General features: G+C 41.6%; 1 protein-coding gene across 4 annotated transcripts in view; it reads right to left on the bottom strand.

Annotated features, from left to right (window-relative positions):
- Nucleotides 1-6: 6 nt before the first annotated feature.
- nwd2 (NACHT and WD repeat domain containing 2) overlaps nt 7-15,910 on the bottom strand; it is a 40,850-nt gene continuing 24,946 nt past the window's right edge. For all 4 annotated transcript variants that reach the window (XM_020611362.1, XM_020611360.1, XM_020611359.1 and 1 more), the window contains exons 5-8: nt 13,399-13,602; nt 12,595-12,745; nt 9,863-10,452; nt 7-6,043 (exon numbers count right to left, since the gene is read on the bottom strand). In XM_020611362.1, the coding sequence (XP_020467018.1) occupies nt 2,147-6,043; nt 9,863-10,452; nt 12,595-12,745; nt 13,399-13,602 (4,842 nt within the window). In that variant the 3' untranslated portion in view covers nt 7-2,146. The remainder of the gene's footprint in view (nt 6,044-9,862; nt 10,453-12,594; nt 12,746-13,398; nt 13,603-15,910) is intronic.

Raw genomic sequence — 15,910 nt, 5'->3', positions numbered from 1 at the left:
GCTGCTCAGTTTGAAATAATCCCAAGGGCCATTATCTCAACAGTTCAAAACTAGTAAACTTACAGTAAGACAGAATAGCCCTTAAAACGTATATATCAAAGTGTAAGTGTGTGGTACTTGTTTCAATCATGCCTGGCAGGTGATTGGAGTTGGAGCACAAAACTGCAGAACACACAGTTTTGAGTTCTGACATGATTTAAAAAAGTTATAACGACACCTGCAAGGTACAAGCTCAGGGAACCAGACCTCAAAGGATCATTCCAGCTTATTTCAGCCCAGTGTAGAGCCCATAAAGGTGACCGTTGTGGCTCTACGGGCCGTGCTAATGTTGCACTCACCAAATGCACAGGATTTTTTTTATATGAATCTTTTCAAGTCTGACTGAAAGTAAACACAGAAACAGGTGGCAAGTGGAAAGCTAGCACGACCCATGCTTTTAGGAAATAGTAATAAGATAACTTGAAATGATCCTTTAAGAACTTTTGTGTCAGCCTGTCTTGGTGTTATCAGGGTCAGACACTTACACAGGGCCTTATATAGGGGCCAGAGAAGTTTAGAGTTTGTGAAATGATGTCATAACCCTGTGGTTGTGTATCAATCTTTTTAATGTCTAAATAAAATTTGTGCAAAACATATGAGGTTGTGCAAAGAATCATGTGAATTTGTCTTGACAAAATGTTGACTTTTTTGTCGCTATTGATGGTGAAGAGCCAACTTGTTTTCTGCTTTTAAAATTCACAATCTTGAATTTTCCATGCAGTTTTTTAAAAAACAGATTTACAACAGCTGATATCCAACCAGAGATTGTGAACTTGTCTCTGAACATCACTTCACATGCTCAGACCTTTATTACACTTTATTTGATACCACACTTTCCAAACTGCTTGACTCTGCTGTGAGTTTTTAAGATGATTGTTTTAATTTTGTATTGATACCAGTCATAAAGCGACTGTAGCATTTCAAGTGTGCCAGCTGTAGACTGCAAGTACCTGGATGGTCTTGTGTTTTCGTAGGCAAGTCCAGTACCTGTTTTACTACAACTCTAGATCACTTTAAAGAAGTTATACAGTGTTTCATATAAATAAATCTAACACTATCTACCAAACCACTGAAAGTGCTTCCACGTAGTATAAACCTCTAAATATATTCACATGGCCAAGTTGTTTCAGTGAAACACTGGGCTAATCTCTCTTCTACTGGAACATTTGAACAAACTCCACTAAACCTAAAGCAAATACACTGGTTAAGGCGCGACTGTGTATGGTGCTATGCTACACTGTATGCTCAATAGTGGTGGTTCCCTTATAACGAACAGCGCACAAACTGATGGAACCGCAGGGAATTTCACATCAAATTTACTTACATTGTTCCAAGAAATTTCTCTGTCATTACAGAGAGCAATGCTATCAATCTTTTGTATTGTTGACCGAATTTCAGGACGCCGATCGTCTAAATTTAACGTCAATGCAAGTATTATGTATGTAACTGTGTATAAGGTGTTTACAAATTCCCTGCATTTTTATAAATCTTGTAATCTGCACATAAAGAAGTTCCAGGCACTCACTTTGATTGCATTAAGCACAACATAACATTTTTTAAGGAGTTGCACAAATTGCAGCAGCCAAAAAGAGATATGTACATATGTTCATAGTTCTTCCTTTTTTGTACAGTACCAACTGATGTAAATACAAACATAAATATACCCTTTTAAGAACAACATTATGGCTTAATGTGCACAATGTAAATAAAGATGGTGTACAATGAAAGTGGTTAAGATCACTGGAATGGCTTTGAAAGTGTTTGAGCAGGACATCCAGATAATAACTTTGTTCTTCAAATGCAAAAGGACACATAATGGCAAACTAATAGCTCACAGAATTTACATTTTTGTTTTCTTCAAAAACAGTGTTCTTCTAACAGTCGTAATGCGTAAAACAAACAAACTGTAACATAAGTTGGAAGTGTGTAGTACATAATTTGAGTGCAGCGTTAAAACGGTCAGCCTGTTAACTACCCAGAGGGCTGACATCTGCAGCTGAATCACGTGGCTGTAAACAAGAATCAACTGCTACCCCAGAGATTCTAAACATTAATACCTATCTCCACCCTCCTGTCCTAACTCAGCTCGTTTTGTATTATCTACCTATCACTGTGAGAGTTCAGTCTTTTTCGTCGGTGTGGTTGACTCACCTTCTCCAGAGTCTGACACATTGATGGGGCTGTCCCTGGAGAAGACCTCTGTTGACTCTCTCCAAATGCAGTCAGCGACAGTCTTATACGGATGGTTGCCACACTTGGGTCGCACCTTCTGTGAGGCGTTGTTGACAATGTGTCGGCTGTTGGAGGTGGCTATTTTTATCTTGAGGGCAGCATCCACACGGTCCACTACTGTGTAAGTGCCAATGCTGCCGTCCTCGAAGCCAATGATGATATTTAGTGCTCGCTGGGAGAGAGACAAAAAAGTGGGCGTCTTGTACAGCGAGCATGTGCCAATGCTCTTACCATCAGCAAGGCGCATCACAATTAGATTGGACACAACACCAGCATCGTCGTCTTCATCACAGTTCCGGAAACAGATGTATACTAGATAGCGTCCATCTCTTGATAATTTTTGACGCCAGATTACACCAGCAGCATGGACAAGTCTCAGCTTCCCACTGTGAAGGTCCAGGACATTGATATTCTCATCACCTTTGGAGACGATTCCAAGTTTTCCATTGGGTGAGATCTGGAAGTCCTCCAAGTTTTTGAGGAAGTTGGTTGGCAGCTGGACTCGCCTACAAACCGACTCATCTGCAACACTCCAGATGAAGACAGTCTCTGTGGATGTGATGAACACCACACAGTCAGGGCAGTCCGGAATGAGCTTGAAGTTGATGATGGTAATACCGTCATCACAGACAAACTTCTTGGATACACTGCCTGACCACAAGCTGACAGCGAGGAGCTTGTTTTTGGAGGTTCCCACAAGAAAGGTGTTTGCTGTGGTGATCAGGGCATTCTGGAGGGTAACTAAAATGTTGCACACCTTGTGGCCAGTCGCGAGTCTCCAGACCCTGGAGGCATTCTGCTCACAGAGGGATACCACAAACTGGTCATTATGGGTGATTAGCAGTTGTGATATTCTCTGGCCATTGATACGGAAGATGTTTTCTCCGGTGCTGGTTTGCCAAATGTACTGACTGGACTTGTCATCTGAAGTCACCATTAGATCCCCTGAGGAGGTAAGGACACAGTTCTCCACTAGGCCCTCGTGTTTGAAGACTGTCTCAATAAAGCCAGTGTTGAAGTTCCACTTGTGGACAGCTTCTGAACCGTCCATGGTAAACACATAATCCTCTCTGCCAGACAACTGCAAGGTCTGGATCTTCTTGCCTGTTTTGTCGATATTGGACATGGCAGTGATGATATCGATGTCCCAAACAGATAGCACTCCACTGCTTGCAACAGATAGCAGCAGGTTGTGGTGGACTGATTTAATGAGTTTGACGATGGCCCCTGAGATCTCAATCAGGCTAGCCATGCACTGCCCACTGTCCCTCCTCCAGACAAAAATGGAGGAGGTGTTCTCCATGGAGGCCACAATGCTCTGTCCATTCTTTGAGAGGACAGCAGCCACAAAGCGTTCAGTACGCTTGGCTTTGAACTTCTCAACCATTTTCCATACTTTTGTGTCCAGGACCTCAATACTTCTGGCTTTGCAAATGAGAATGGAACGCTGGTCTTCAGACAGCTCAATGCCCACCACTTCACTTTCATCCCCTCTACAATCATAATCCTCCAACAACTTTGGATTGGTGATCTCTTTGGTGTTCCATACTGACAAACTACCTTCATTGTCAACCATCACCATTTGGTGAAGGGTGTCCAGAACGAGAAGGGATTTTACAAACCCTCCAGAAAACTTGGAGGTCACGGTGGCCAACTTGTCCCCATTTCCCAAATGAAAAATGGATGCAGTGTTGAGGTACTGGCCACAAAAAGCATACATTCCATCTGGAGAGCACTGGACACAAGTCACCTCGTACCAGCAATGGAACTGGTAGAGAGGCCAACCATACAGTAGGTCAATGACGTTGACGTCTTTACTAGCCTCAAGCCAAGCCAAGGCATGATGGGTAGACAAAGTAAAACCATTAATGAAAGCCACCCCATCAGTAACACCACCATGCTTGGACCCCTTAATTTCTACCTCAGATAAAAGGCAGGACTTGTGATTATCATATATGAGCAGCGTGTTTTTGGTTGTGGCCACGACCAGATACTTCTCATCAGTGGTTAGCCTGATGCCCAGCACAACAGATTTGGCTGTGTCAATCTGTCTTAGAAGTTGTCTGCTCTCTACATCCCAGGTGCTGACAGACCCATCTTCTAGGGCTACAAGCACTATGTTTGGAGCTAAAGTGGGCAAGATCTCTACAATTTGCATGTAGCTAGAGCACAAAGGAAGTCTCTCTGGACTGTAAGTGACATCCATAGAGGAGTGGAGAGGTACAATAGAGCAGTACTTTGGGCCATCTTTGTCACACTCCAGGAGAAGATGTCTGAGCTTGGGGAGGGAGGTGACAACTGGCAGAAGCCTTTGCTGCAGTTCTGCAGAAAGTGATGCTGGGTTCTTTAGCACGTTAACCTTGATGCTACGCAAAGTGCTGGCCAGGAACTTCAGTTCTTTTTCTTGGGTGTAACTGTAAGCTAGGTCAATGTCTGTCAGAGCTTTTTCAAACTGGCCAATCTTGATCATTGTGTACAGCCAGCTGAAGTTCATGATCACACCAAACATGAGGTCATCAGTGCGCCCACTCCTAGTAAGGTGGTACAGCAGCTCTGTCATCTTTCTGTGGTTGACAAAGAAAATGTCAGGCTCCAGAAGGTTGCACTGGAACACCCAAGGCTGCTCGGGAGTCTGCCTGTCATAAGAGTACTTGTCAGAAGATGTTTTTTCATGGGACTGTTGATGGTGGGGGTTTTTGTGATGAGATATGTTGAGGGAAGTGAAATGGTTGTTATCATAAGTAAAGATCTTCTTCCTGCCTCCTGACCATGCTCCCAGGAAGTACTCAGCTAGGAGGCTGTGCATTTGATGCACATCCTCCTCATTGCTAAGATACAGCTTCTGAGCAATGAGATGCAGGTGCCTGTTGGCCCAGACCATCAGGGTGATGTTACGTACTTGACGTTCCACCAAATATCCCTCCAGTTCCTCTTTGAGCTTTGCAACCAAGTCATAAGAGATCCTCAAGGGGTTTTTGAGGTAAGTTGCCACAATGACATCACCAAGAACTATGTTATCAAGAGACAGAATATCTTCCAGCTCAACCTCAGTTAGCCCAGCTTTGGCCATGGTGATATACCCTAATGCTCTGAAGACAAAACGTTGGCCCAACTTGTTCTCCACTGAGTAGAAGAGATGTTCTATGCTTTCATGCACTGTGGAGCACAGGGATCTGTCATCCACATCTTTGTGAGATCTCCAGTGAACTACTTCTCTGTAGATGAGGTTGACAAACATAGGTAATGTACACTTGGCAAGTGCCTCGTTGACATAGATCTGTTGGCCTGACGTGACTTTCCTCTTCACCCCTAGCAACTGCTGTTTTAGTGTCTGGCTGCAAACCTTACGGTCTCTCTGAATTAATTCCACATAATACCCCTCATCATGCGTAAGGTGTCGAAGTTTCTGCAGGATGCCATGCTTATTGGGCAAAGTCGAGACTATGATGCGGACCGTCCGAGGCAGGTGTATGGGGAGCCACCATAGCTTGCGAGCTTCATCAGCATCTGAGAGTTGCTCCAGGGCATCCAGGACAATGACCAAGGGCCTGTGGGATGAAGATTCTCCTAGAAGGTTGATCAGGAGTTCTCTCATTTCCTGGATCTTGTTAGGCAAAAAGTGAATCAGGCAGCGGTAGTTTATTGCAATCTGTTCACAGATGCTCTGGAGGAGGGTGCGTAGATCTGTGGAAAGCTGGGTGGAACCAATAAAACGGACAATGACCACCGGGTCGGCTTCAGGGCCCATCTCTTTCTGCAGCCACGTGTAGGCCTAAAAAATAACATTGAAAGGCGGTTGTTAGAATAAATATAGAACATTGTTTATGGATGAATTCTGTACATAGTCCAAATTTCAATAACAAATATGATGATTATTTTTGGCTCTAAACTTTAACTCAAATCAAAGCTCTACAGCGAGGACTGTTCTGCAACACTTTTAGTAAATATAGAAAACATCACTCAGTTATGTTAATTTTTAATATTCTCAAATATTCTGTTATTTTCTAGATTTTAATTCATGCGATTTTTTTTTCACCATGAGAAATATTCTGCAGCTGAGCACTAGTCCAATGTTGAAGCTTCAGTGTTATAATATATTTGTATTCATTAAATGGCCTAGCTGAGATTTTGTAAGATGTTAACATTTTATTTGACACTTTTAGGGCAACAGTAATGACGCCAACTCAATATTTAGCTGTTGGTATGTGAGAGAGAGTGGGAGAGAAAAATGGAGACGGATCATTAAGTATTTAAAATTTTAAACGTTTTCTGTGTGTATGTGCCTGTGTTTGAGGAACAGTGACAAAACTGATAATATTAACAATTATTCACTTTTGCAGAATTAAAGCTGAACTCCTGATGAAAAGTCACAATAAACAAGAGCTATAATTTATGCCATGGAATGATATTTACTACAGTGAGCTATATAATCACAGAGGTGAAAGGAAAGCTCATTGTCAGCTAAAACATTGAGGTTGCACTTCCTCATTTTGTACAGTTACTGTAAAGTTGCACGCCTTTTCACGAGCCTAATTCCCACTATTACAATAAGCCATAAATGAAAGTCTACAGAACTCTAATTAACCTGGCATACGTGTAGTAAATGCTAGCCGTTAACATGGGCCCAAACGTCAGCAGTCTCTGAAGACTCATTCCTGCATCAGCAACGTTCTCTGACTGTGCCAAAGCAACCACTGCACTGTTAGAAACCCATTACATACTGTTCTATATTCTGTTGTAATAGTCTATTAAGTGACTAAGTGTAATTTATCATCTGATATTATTCACCTGTGAGAATGAGCAGTGTTCTTTTAGAAGTTAAATTGCGATTGCATGCTTTTCACATCCATGCAGTAGTGTCTTGTTTATACGTTTGGTTCCATGCTCAGAGCATTAGACTGACAGACATATCACCGTGCAACATGAAGCTCTGCCACGACTCCCACAGAGGTAAGACTTTTTGACATGATCTCCCTTGTTCTCAGTGGATTGGCTGTAATTATACATAAGATGTATATTTAATGTGTGAAAACTTCTGCCATATTCCTACAGCTGTTTGTTGCTTGTCTACAAGGACGAGCAAGCGATTACATAAATAACACATCATGTGCTACTACATAAGGACAGAGGTGGCTGCTATGAGCCAAAGATTAGTGAAGATGAAATGATTAGTTTTTGCTCAGGTTTCCCACAGGAGGATGCAGACCTTTCATTTCTAGTGGACCCAGTGTGGCCTGAACTCAAAAGTAAAGACGCAAGTGCTCCAGAGTTCAGACATTTCAAACGAAACGGGCTGTGAGTGAATCAATTCCTGTGGACTCGAGCGCAGCGGCCCCAGAACACTTGTGCCTTCTTTTACTGTGGCTGACAACTAACCACATCCTTCTCAACTGTAGACCACACAGAATTTCAAACTGTTATTTGTATTCGATTTGGTCAATGTACTCAAGGCTGCAGATAATAAACCAGACAATGGCTGAAGTTTAATCTGTAACAGAAGACTGCAGTGGCAAAGCTAAACATGGATTAGCTTTGAACATCTCAGTTAAACTGCATGTTTGACTGCAGAAGCAAATTAAAACCAGTGGTGAATGATTAGTTACATGTAACTGGTTAATGTCATTCAACTGTAATGAGTTAGTTACTAAAAATGTAATTACAGTCACTAATCAAAATGTGGGTGATTACATTTCAGATATATTCTGCTGGGTGAAACGTTTAGAATATAATACATTCTGTTGCTTTGCATCTTGGCCTTTTGGCATATTTCTGGACAACACAGGTCAGCAAAGCCTTTGGGACAAGTTTATGTGCCACACAGTCAAGGCTATGATGGCTCACAAAGAGCTGTCCTTAGGCTCCATTCATTTGACAGCATGCATTAAAATTTGAACACTGCTTTTGATTGGTTCTCTTGTTTGACTGTGCCGCTTCTCATCTGTCAATCAAATCAGCACACATTGCTCTAAGCAGTCAGTCCGCCACGCTTGGCTGTGCCAACAGCACGAAGGAAGGTGGTCATGTAGCCAGACGAGAACGATTTTCAGTGCTGGAAATTCAACAGTATTTTTATTCTTAAGTTTGAAAATGGTTTTGCTTGGTGCCAGTTCAGTAGGCTACATGTTATTTTCATTTGTTGGAACTTTTCAGCTTTATTGCCCCGTTTAAAACATTATTTTAGAAAAGTAATCAAAAAGTAATTAAAAGTAAACAGTTACGTTACTTTGAAGTAAAATAATTATTACAATTTTAAAAGGGCAACTATTGATCTTTAACCTATTACATTTTGAAGGTGACCTTCCCAACACTGATTAAAACACATACATGTGTTTTAAAGTGGTGGTCTTGTCCTCCAGAATTTCACCAAACGATGACCTGCACAGTTTCAAAACAGATAAACACAGCCCACTCACAATATGGCAGTGATAACCAGTCACCTAATCTGTGTGGGCAGTAATTATAAAAAACACAGGTCATATGTTAACCACAATCGTTTGAATGAATCATAACCATTTTTGTAATTGTGAGAACTACTAGTCAATTTCTGTGTTTAGATATTTACCTCTCTGTGCATTCTCTAAGCCTTTAAGAGTTATGTTTGTTTTTTTTTCCAGTTTACAAAAATGTACTTTCAACTGAGGACACCATATCAAAGTCATTTTACAAAAAAGCTTTTGAAATATCAGCAAATTAATCAAGAAAGCTCCCAAGATGCAACCTAAAAACACGGTGCTATTGCATTGAAATGAAAACTGTGCACCAACTGTGGAAATGATTGGTTATTGGGGACATTTTCTTACTGTTCTTCTGTATCTCTACGCTCTGCTCCATGGGTGTAGGTACCTCTAGTTCTAAAGTTTTCTGCCACCACTTTGTTTACTTCATTTCACTCCTTATTTTCTTCCTTGCCTTCTCCAATAACTTTACTTCTGAGGTTTCAGATTAAGTCGGTCTCTTCTGTTTCCTGCTTTGTTTTATCCACCCACTTTACACAGTTGGGTAATATAAATAGCAGTTAAATTAAACGAGTGTATTAATGTGACATTTATTACAAAGGTTGGACAGGAGGGGAAGATATGTGGGTGTCTGCGGTGTGATCTTGGCTACGGTGTGGTCCTAATGTAGCCAGACAGCCAGATGGTGCACACAAAGTCACAGTGAAAAAAAGAGAACACAGTATGTTACATGATGCACGAACATTAACCTACATGCACACACTCATGCACCCATTGAGAAAAACAAATGTACAATAACTTGGCAAAAATCACCACACCACTTAAAATACTTGAAAAACTAAAGCAAACCCACCACTACAAAGTCATACACAGACATGTGGACAGACATGCACACACACACAGGAAATTAGAGATGTGCATGGCACACACACATATTGTCAAGCAAGCGTTTGATGAGAACAGATGAGCAGTTGCACGCCCCCTCATGCTCTGTTGTACAAAGATAGACACGTGATCAGACAGACACTGCAAGAGCCTGCCAAAGTGAGAGAGACTGAGGTGTAGGGTCACACACAATCAAAAGCATAACAGTAATTTTACCATCATTTTAAAATCTTCTCTCTCTCATGTCTCACCTGTTTGGCAACCTCAGAGAGCAGCAGTGTCTTCCCGGTGCAGGGCCCCCCGTACACCACTAGAGGGCTCATCCTGCAGCCCTTGGATGGCATAAGATACTCTTGCAAACAATCCAGTGACTCTGTCTTGTACTCGTAGAGGGCTGCAAAGGTTTTACAGAGGGAGAGGTGCTGCAGGATCTCGTCGTACAGTAGGTCCGTCTCCGTGTCAAAGTTCTGCTGGACTGTGGCTTGGATGATGTCCACCATGTCCTCATAGAACTGTTTACACAGGCCTTCCACATAGTGGCTCTCCACTTCTTGGGAATAGCCCAGCTTCATGTCGCAGTGGGTGACTGAAGAATAGACACGGAGGTTGGAGGCAGCAACAACTGTTGGGATGAATTCATCCCGTACCTTCAGAAGGCGTTCGTAAGCTTCCTGGTTGCGCATGACACGATCACCGCTGACCACGATGTCCATGTATCTGGCCATCTCCGGAAGCTTGGCGAATCGGTCGAAGTTGGAGATCTTGCGGATGTAGCAGACGCACTTCCTGAGAAAGGCAGGAGTTTGTTTCCCAAGTGCAAAGTCTAATTCATCCTCCAAGGCTGGAATGAGGGAAAATACAACTTTATCACACTTTAGTTGAAAGAAGATTCTTATCTGATCACAAGTTCCCACTTTTTAAACTTACTACATTCTAATATGGCCTACAGTAATTCTATCACTGATCTAAGCTGTCGATAAAAGTCACCACTGGGTTATAATGTACAACTTGTCACGTAACAGATGTGGAATTTAGATTCCTTTCAGGAGCAAAGCTGAACAGATCTGAGAGGCTTTTATCCTCCAATTAGACAGACTTCTCTTGAGTCTTACTGAAGAAGAAACAAAGTTGACAAAATCACATCAGCTAGCACCACTGAACTGTATCACAGACTCCCTTCAGAAAGAACTCTGCCAGCATCTCCTGTGCAGTTTAGCTCTGTAGCCTGATAATTATGTGGAGGAGAGAAACTGTGAAAGAAAAGTTGGGAGCTGGAGGAGATGACACAACTCTCTCTATACAGTACAGTCAGCTTAAAGCCCAGTGTGCTCGTTAAAATCTCGACAAACTGCAGTTTCCTGCCACAATGAATTAATTAGTAAAAGACTACGAGTTGTGCCTAATCTATAAAACAAGGCAAGGCACAGGTCAGAACAGTAAAACAAAGACTTGTCGTCAGAGCCTGAAGCTTATTACTTAGATCGTCTCCCACAGCGACAGCTGCAGAAAATAAACAGATGCATTGAAAGATTCGTTCAGCGCTGTCCAAACAATCCAGTAATAACTGGGTGATTCCTGGTGGTTCTTTTACAGACAGGTACTGATATGAGACGGAAAAAAAAAAACAGCGGGAGGCACAAAAACAGTTTTTAAAAACCGATTCTTTGTGTCGATGTTTGATCCTGATAGGGGAACTCAGAAAACCGAGGTGGAGAAAAATAATTGGTATTTTCTGTTATGTCAAGAACCACACTGAGTGGCAAATTGTTTTTTTTATTTTGACTAACACACACAATGGAGATTAGTTACTGAATAAGTAGCTGATAATCACTGAAAATATTGCATGATGATATTACAACATAAGTGAAGAATAAAAAGGGGAAAGGTGACCTTGAGGAACCACTTAGCAAATCCCATCAGAAAACAATGCTTTTTCCGTTTCAGCCTGACGTTGCGACTTGCTGCTCGGATTAATTACTGAGAGCTGAACACTACCGTGTGATCGATCCATCACTGTCGTCTGCTGAGCTGAGTCTGAGACAGATCCTGATTGCATCTCAACTCATGTTATCAGTTTTGTAAGTAGATGACGAATGAAACAACGACCTCACTCGTTAAATATCTGGCCTTCCTCCTTAAAGGTTACATTGTCAAAAAAATCATTAGTTTTATAGCAAAGGCTTTTTTTTTCCTTTCGATTTCACCCTACACAGCCCACCTCTGCTGTAAAACAGCCTCTGCTATGAAATATTGTCTTAAACACACACATATACTACACAACGTATCTATATGAAACTGTATTTCATCTATTTCCTTTACTGTAACAACTAGAGCTCAACTGATGACTAGTTTTATAAATTGTTTGGGTCATAAATTGTCAAAATAAATGTAAAATATACAATAATATGGTTCTCTCTGCATTATATTGTGTCCTTGTTGTATTTTTATTTCGTTCCATCACTTGCTGCTTAAAGTGCCTTAGATTTGTGTTCTTGCTCATCTACGTTATATTTCACTTGTATTTTGTGGCATTCATGTGGACGGCAAAGTAAGAATTTCATTGTACAGGGAAACACGTTTCCTAACTGTGCATATGACAAACACTTTGGACCTTTGACCTTGACCTAACGCTTCATAACAAAGCACAAACTGACACAATTCAGTTGCCTGTTTCGTTATGATGAAAGCAAATGATGAAAATCAGCAAATCTTCACACTTGAGCTAATTTTTGGCATTTTTTTGTTTAAAAATATCTTAATAACTGAAATGGATCCCATTTAACTGTCTACCAAAAATACACAATGTGGCTGATATATATATATATATAGATGATAATTAAATATAAAAATGAAAATATCTAACAGAAATGCAGAAAGAGTGCTGTGCATCAGAAAGCAAGACATGTTCCAACTTGAAAAGAAGCCATCAAAAGATATGAAATGAAGAGATGAAAAAGAAAGACAAAGTCGATCTGAAACGAACCAGAGCAAAGGAATTTCTTGGCCTGAGTGCTCTTCATGGTCCCCTTCTCTTGAAGCTGCAGCACCGCTGTTCGGAAGATCCTCTTGATCTCCTCCGACACGTTCCTCCAGGCCTTGTCATTCTTGGTTTTGGCTGCGCTGCTTGACTCCATCTAAGCAGGACGGGTGGGGTGGGAGACAGACAAGAGGGCAGAGGCCTGTCATATACAGAGGGGATGTTGTCATCCTCGTTTGCTCGTCTGTGTTTAATGTGAGGAACGTCAGAATGAGGCAGTAATTTTTCAAATAAACTGGTAAAAACTTTTAGAATTTTACAGGGATGACTGAATTTTTCAATTTTATCATAGAACAACTTTCAATTCAGATTGTTTTGAGCGTCGTATAGTATTAAAACATTGCAGTGCCCAACAATATATGACCCGAGTGAAACCCAGGGCAAAGACATCATGCAGTTTAAAAAAAACAAACTCATCCAGATATTTTATTAGCACTATAAAGTTGTGGAGGAGATAAGGCTTTAATTAAAATTAACAGTGCTGACAGAATTGGTGTTAAATGTCCTTTATGAGGTTATTTGCAAGTATATACATTTTATAGTTTTATTTGGTAAACATTAAAGCACAGGAGTCAAAGCTGATTTTCTTTTCTGTGTGTGCATGTAAACTGTTGGAGAAGGAAGCTGATGAACCATGGAGCTCAAGGACAACAATCTGTTATCAGATAAAAATAAGTCAAGCTATAACCACCAACAAATCCCCTTTCTGCTGTTCCACAGTGGCTGCCATAGCAGGCTAGTTGGACTTACAGAGTTCTGGTAGTTCTTAAGCATTTGGGCTTTAGGTTTGAGGTAGTATGCCGGTGGCACCGAGTTTTCGTCCCTGCAGTACCACTCTTCCAAGATGTGTGTGTCCAGTCCCGCCTCTACTGCTGCATCCAAGATCATCTCGAACTCTGATGATTCCACCTCCCCCGGCACACGAATGCTGCCGTACTTTTCTCCCACCAGACCCTGAGGACGGGAAAGGAGACAGAAAAATAGAGGGCAGGGAAGGTGAGGGACAGGAAATGTGTATCATCATGCACTTTAAAACTGTTTTAGGGCTCCATTTTTTGGATCAGTGGCGCAGGGTGAATGGAGGAGTCGATGAAGCTCCCAGTTCAACTTATTTAAAGCAATTTTCGAGCCACAGGCGTAACAGCGATGCAGATTGGACCGCGTGCACTGTGATGCACATAGACAGCTCTGGCTTGGATAGAAATTGCTTTACCCCACAACCACATGCTGTATGTACACCATGCAGTTTAGGTACTTATCTGGTGAGGTTCAATACCAATCCCTGCTCATAAGGCGAATCCCAGTTCACCTAACTACATCCATGTTTCCCTCACTTGCTTCTTTTCCTTACATCTTAGTCCTGCCCAGATAAGATGCAAGAAAGACATGGAAGAAGAAACTGCAAGGAGAGAGGAATAAGGAACCACGTTTTAAGTTAACATGAGACGTCCTTTCCTTCGGTCCTTCATGTGAAGCGTTCAATCACAAACCGATTTCCAATAAAAAGGGGCGTGTCAATCCCTAACAGACTTCTGCAAAGGATGCACTCTTGCATCCTTGGCTATAGCTCCTCCAGGTAGTGTCCTCGTTCCTCAGAGCAGAAATAAGAGCTTTGTTATGTCCATCATGACCAACAGGAACGACTTCTGGGTTAAAAGAGGATTGTGGAATTGTGGAACACTGTTATGTAAAATACACAGCCTTGGCCAACTTTCCTATAATGTTCAACAATCTGTAATAAGAAAATGAGCAGATTTACTTTATATATAGAACAAATGGGGCTGTTTTAAATGAAATTAATGACCGGGAGGAATGTAGATTTGTAAAAATGTTGTCTGTGACTGATTTAAGTGTGCTTCTGTGCTGTAAGAAGATGTTATCATCATCATCTTCACATCTTAAATAGTGAAGCCAGCCTAGCTTCATTAGGCATCATGAAACACAGCCCACTCTCTTCTCCCACTCCCACTCCACATGGCATATCTGCTGTAGGCTCCAAGGAGTCTCCATTCTTCCCATTGGCATCTTTGCACATGCTTTTGAGTGACAGCTGATTCAGCGGCATTGGAAACGATCAGGGCACAATTCATGATGTGTTGTATCAGTGACATTCGAGGAAGACGGGCAAAAAAAAAAAAAAATAGTGGAATCTGTCGACTAGATGACCAGCTGATCTTTACTCCATGTGTGCAGAGTGAGCGAGAGACAAGCCAAATGACTGCGAGCGCCGATAAACCACGCTGGTTTGCTTACAGCAGTAATGCTTCACTGCATTCCATGTTGGACTCCTTGTTCCCTTGGCATTCGCAGTGGGAACAGATGCAGAGAGCAAGCAGAATCAGATGATGGCATGTGGCCTGGTCTGTAGGACTGCCTACTCTCCAAACCCACAAACGCCTGTGGTAGATTCATTTACTTTTACACAGTTCTGTGGCCACGCTGCACAAATTTGGTACCAAAGGTTCACATTTTACAGCTTCTTTCGTTTGTAGGAGCTGAGTTACTGTGCATGTTATCAGTTGTTTTGGAGGAGGAGGTGTCGCTTAAATTGTTGCATATTGCATTTTGTATCCAGACACCTTGTTTTTAATATAAGCATTTAGCTGATGCACTCAAAACTGTACAGTAGATTAAATGTATGTACCCAAAAAGAAAACAATAGGCTTAAGAATAAAATGAAGCTGACTCTCCTGTGACTGGAATATTCAGCTATGTCAAATATAGCAAAGCAAGAGCTGAGCATATTGAAAAGACGGAGCCAAGAAGCAAGCACAGGGAGAAGGTGAATTCCCCATGTGTGCAATGCTTTGTGCTCTCTTCCTGCCAAAATAGTCTAATAGGTAAGTAGGGCAGGCCGCTCACTAGCTCCAGTTGTGAACGACAGGCTTCAGTGACAGGTGGACTCGACAGAAGAAAAATTTAATAGCATTAATCTTATATAACATTTATACCCAGTTATCTCCAAAATAAAGTTAAGAACTAAAGAGCAAAACAACTAAAGAAACCCACCAAAAACACTAAATAAACTGATTCTAAATTAAACTAATACATAAAGCTGTCAGGTTTGCCCGGCTGCACCTACTTTCTCACCTTCCTCACTCTGTTTTCACTCCCTTACCCTCATTACGTTATCCTTTACACCTGCTTCTTACCCCCAGATTACCACCAGCTGCACCTGATTAGTTTCTCCCTATTTAGTCCCTGCTCTTCGTTCACTCCCCTGCCAGTTCTTTCTAGCATCTCTCAGGCCCGTTTGTGCCCT

Source organism: Monopterus albus, unplaced genomic scaffold (assembly GCF_001952655.1).
Source record: "Monopterus albus unplaced genomic scaffold, M_albus_1.0 scaffold112.1, whole genome shotgun sequence".
NCBI classification, from domain to species: domain Eukaryota; kingdom Metazoa; phylum Chordata; class Actinopteri; order Synbranchiformes; family Synbranchidae; genus Monopterus; species Monopterus albus.
This window is presented reverse-complemented; position numbering and strand designations above follow the sequence as displayed.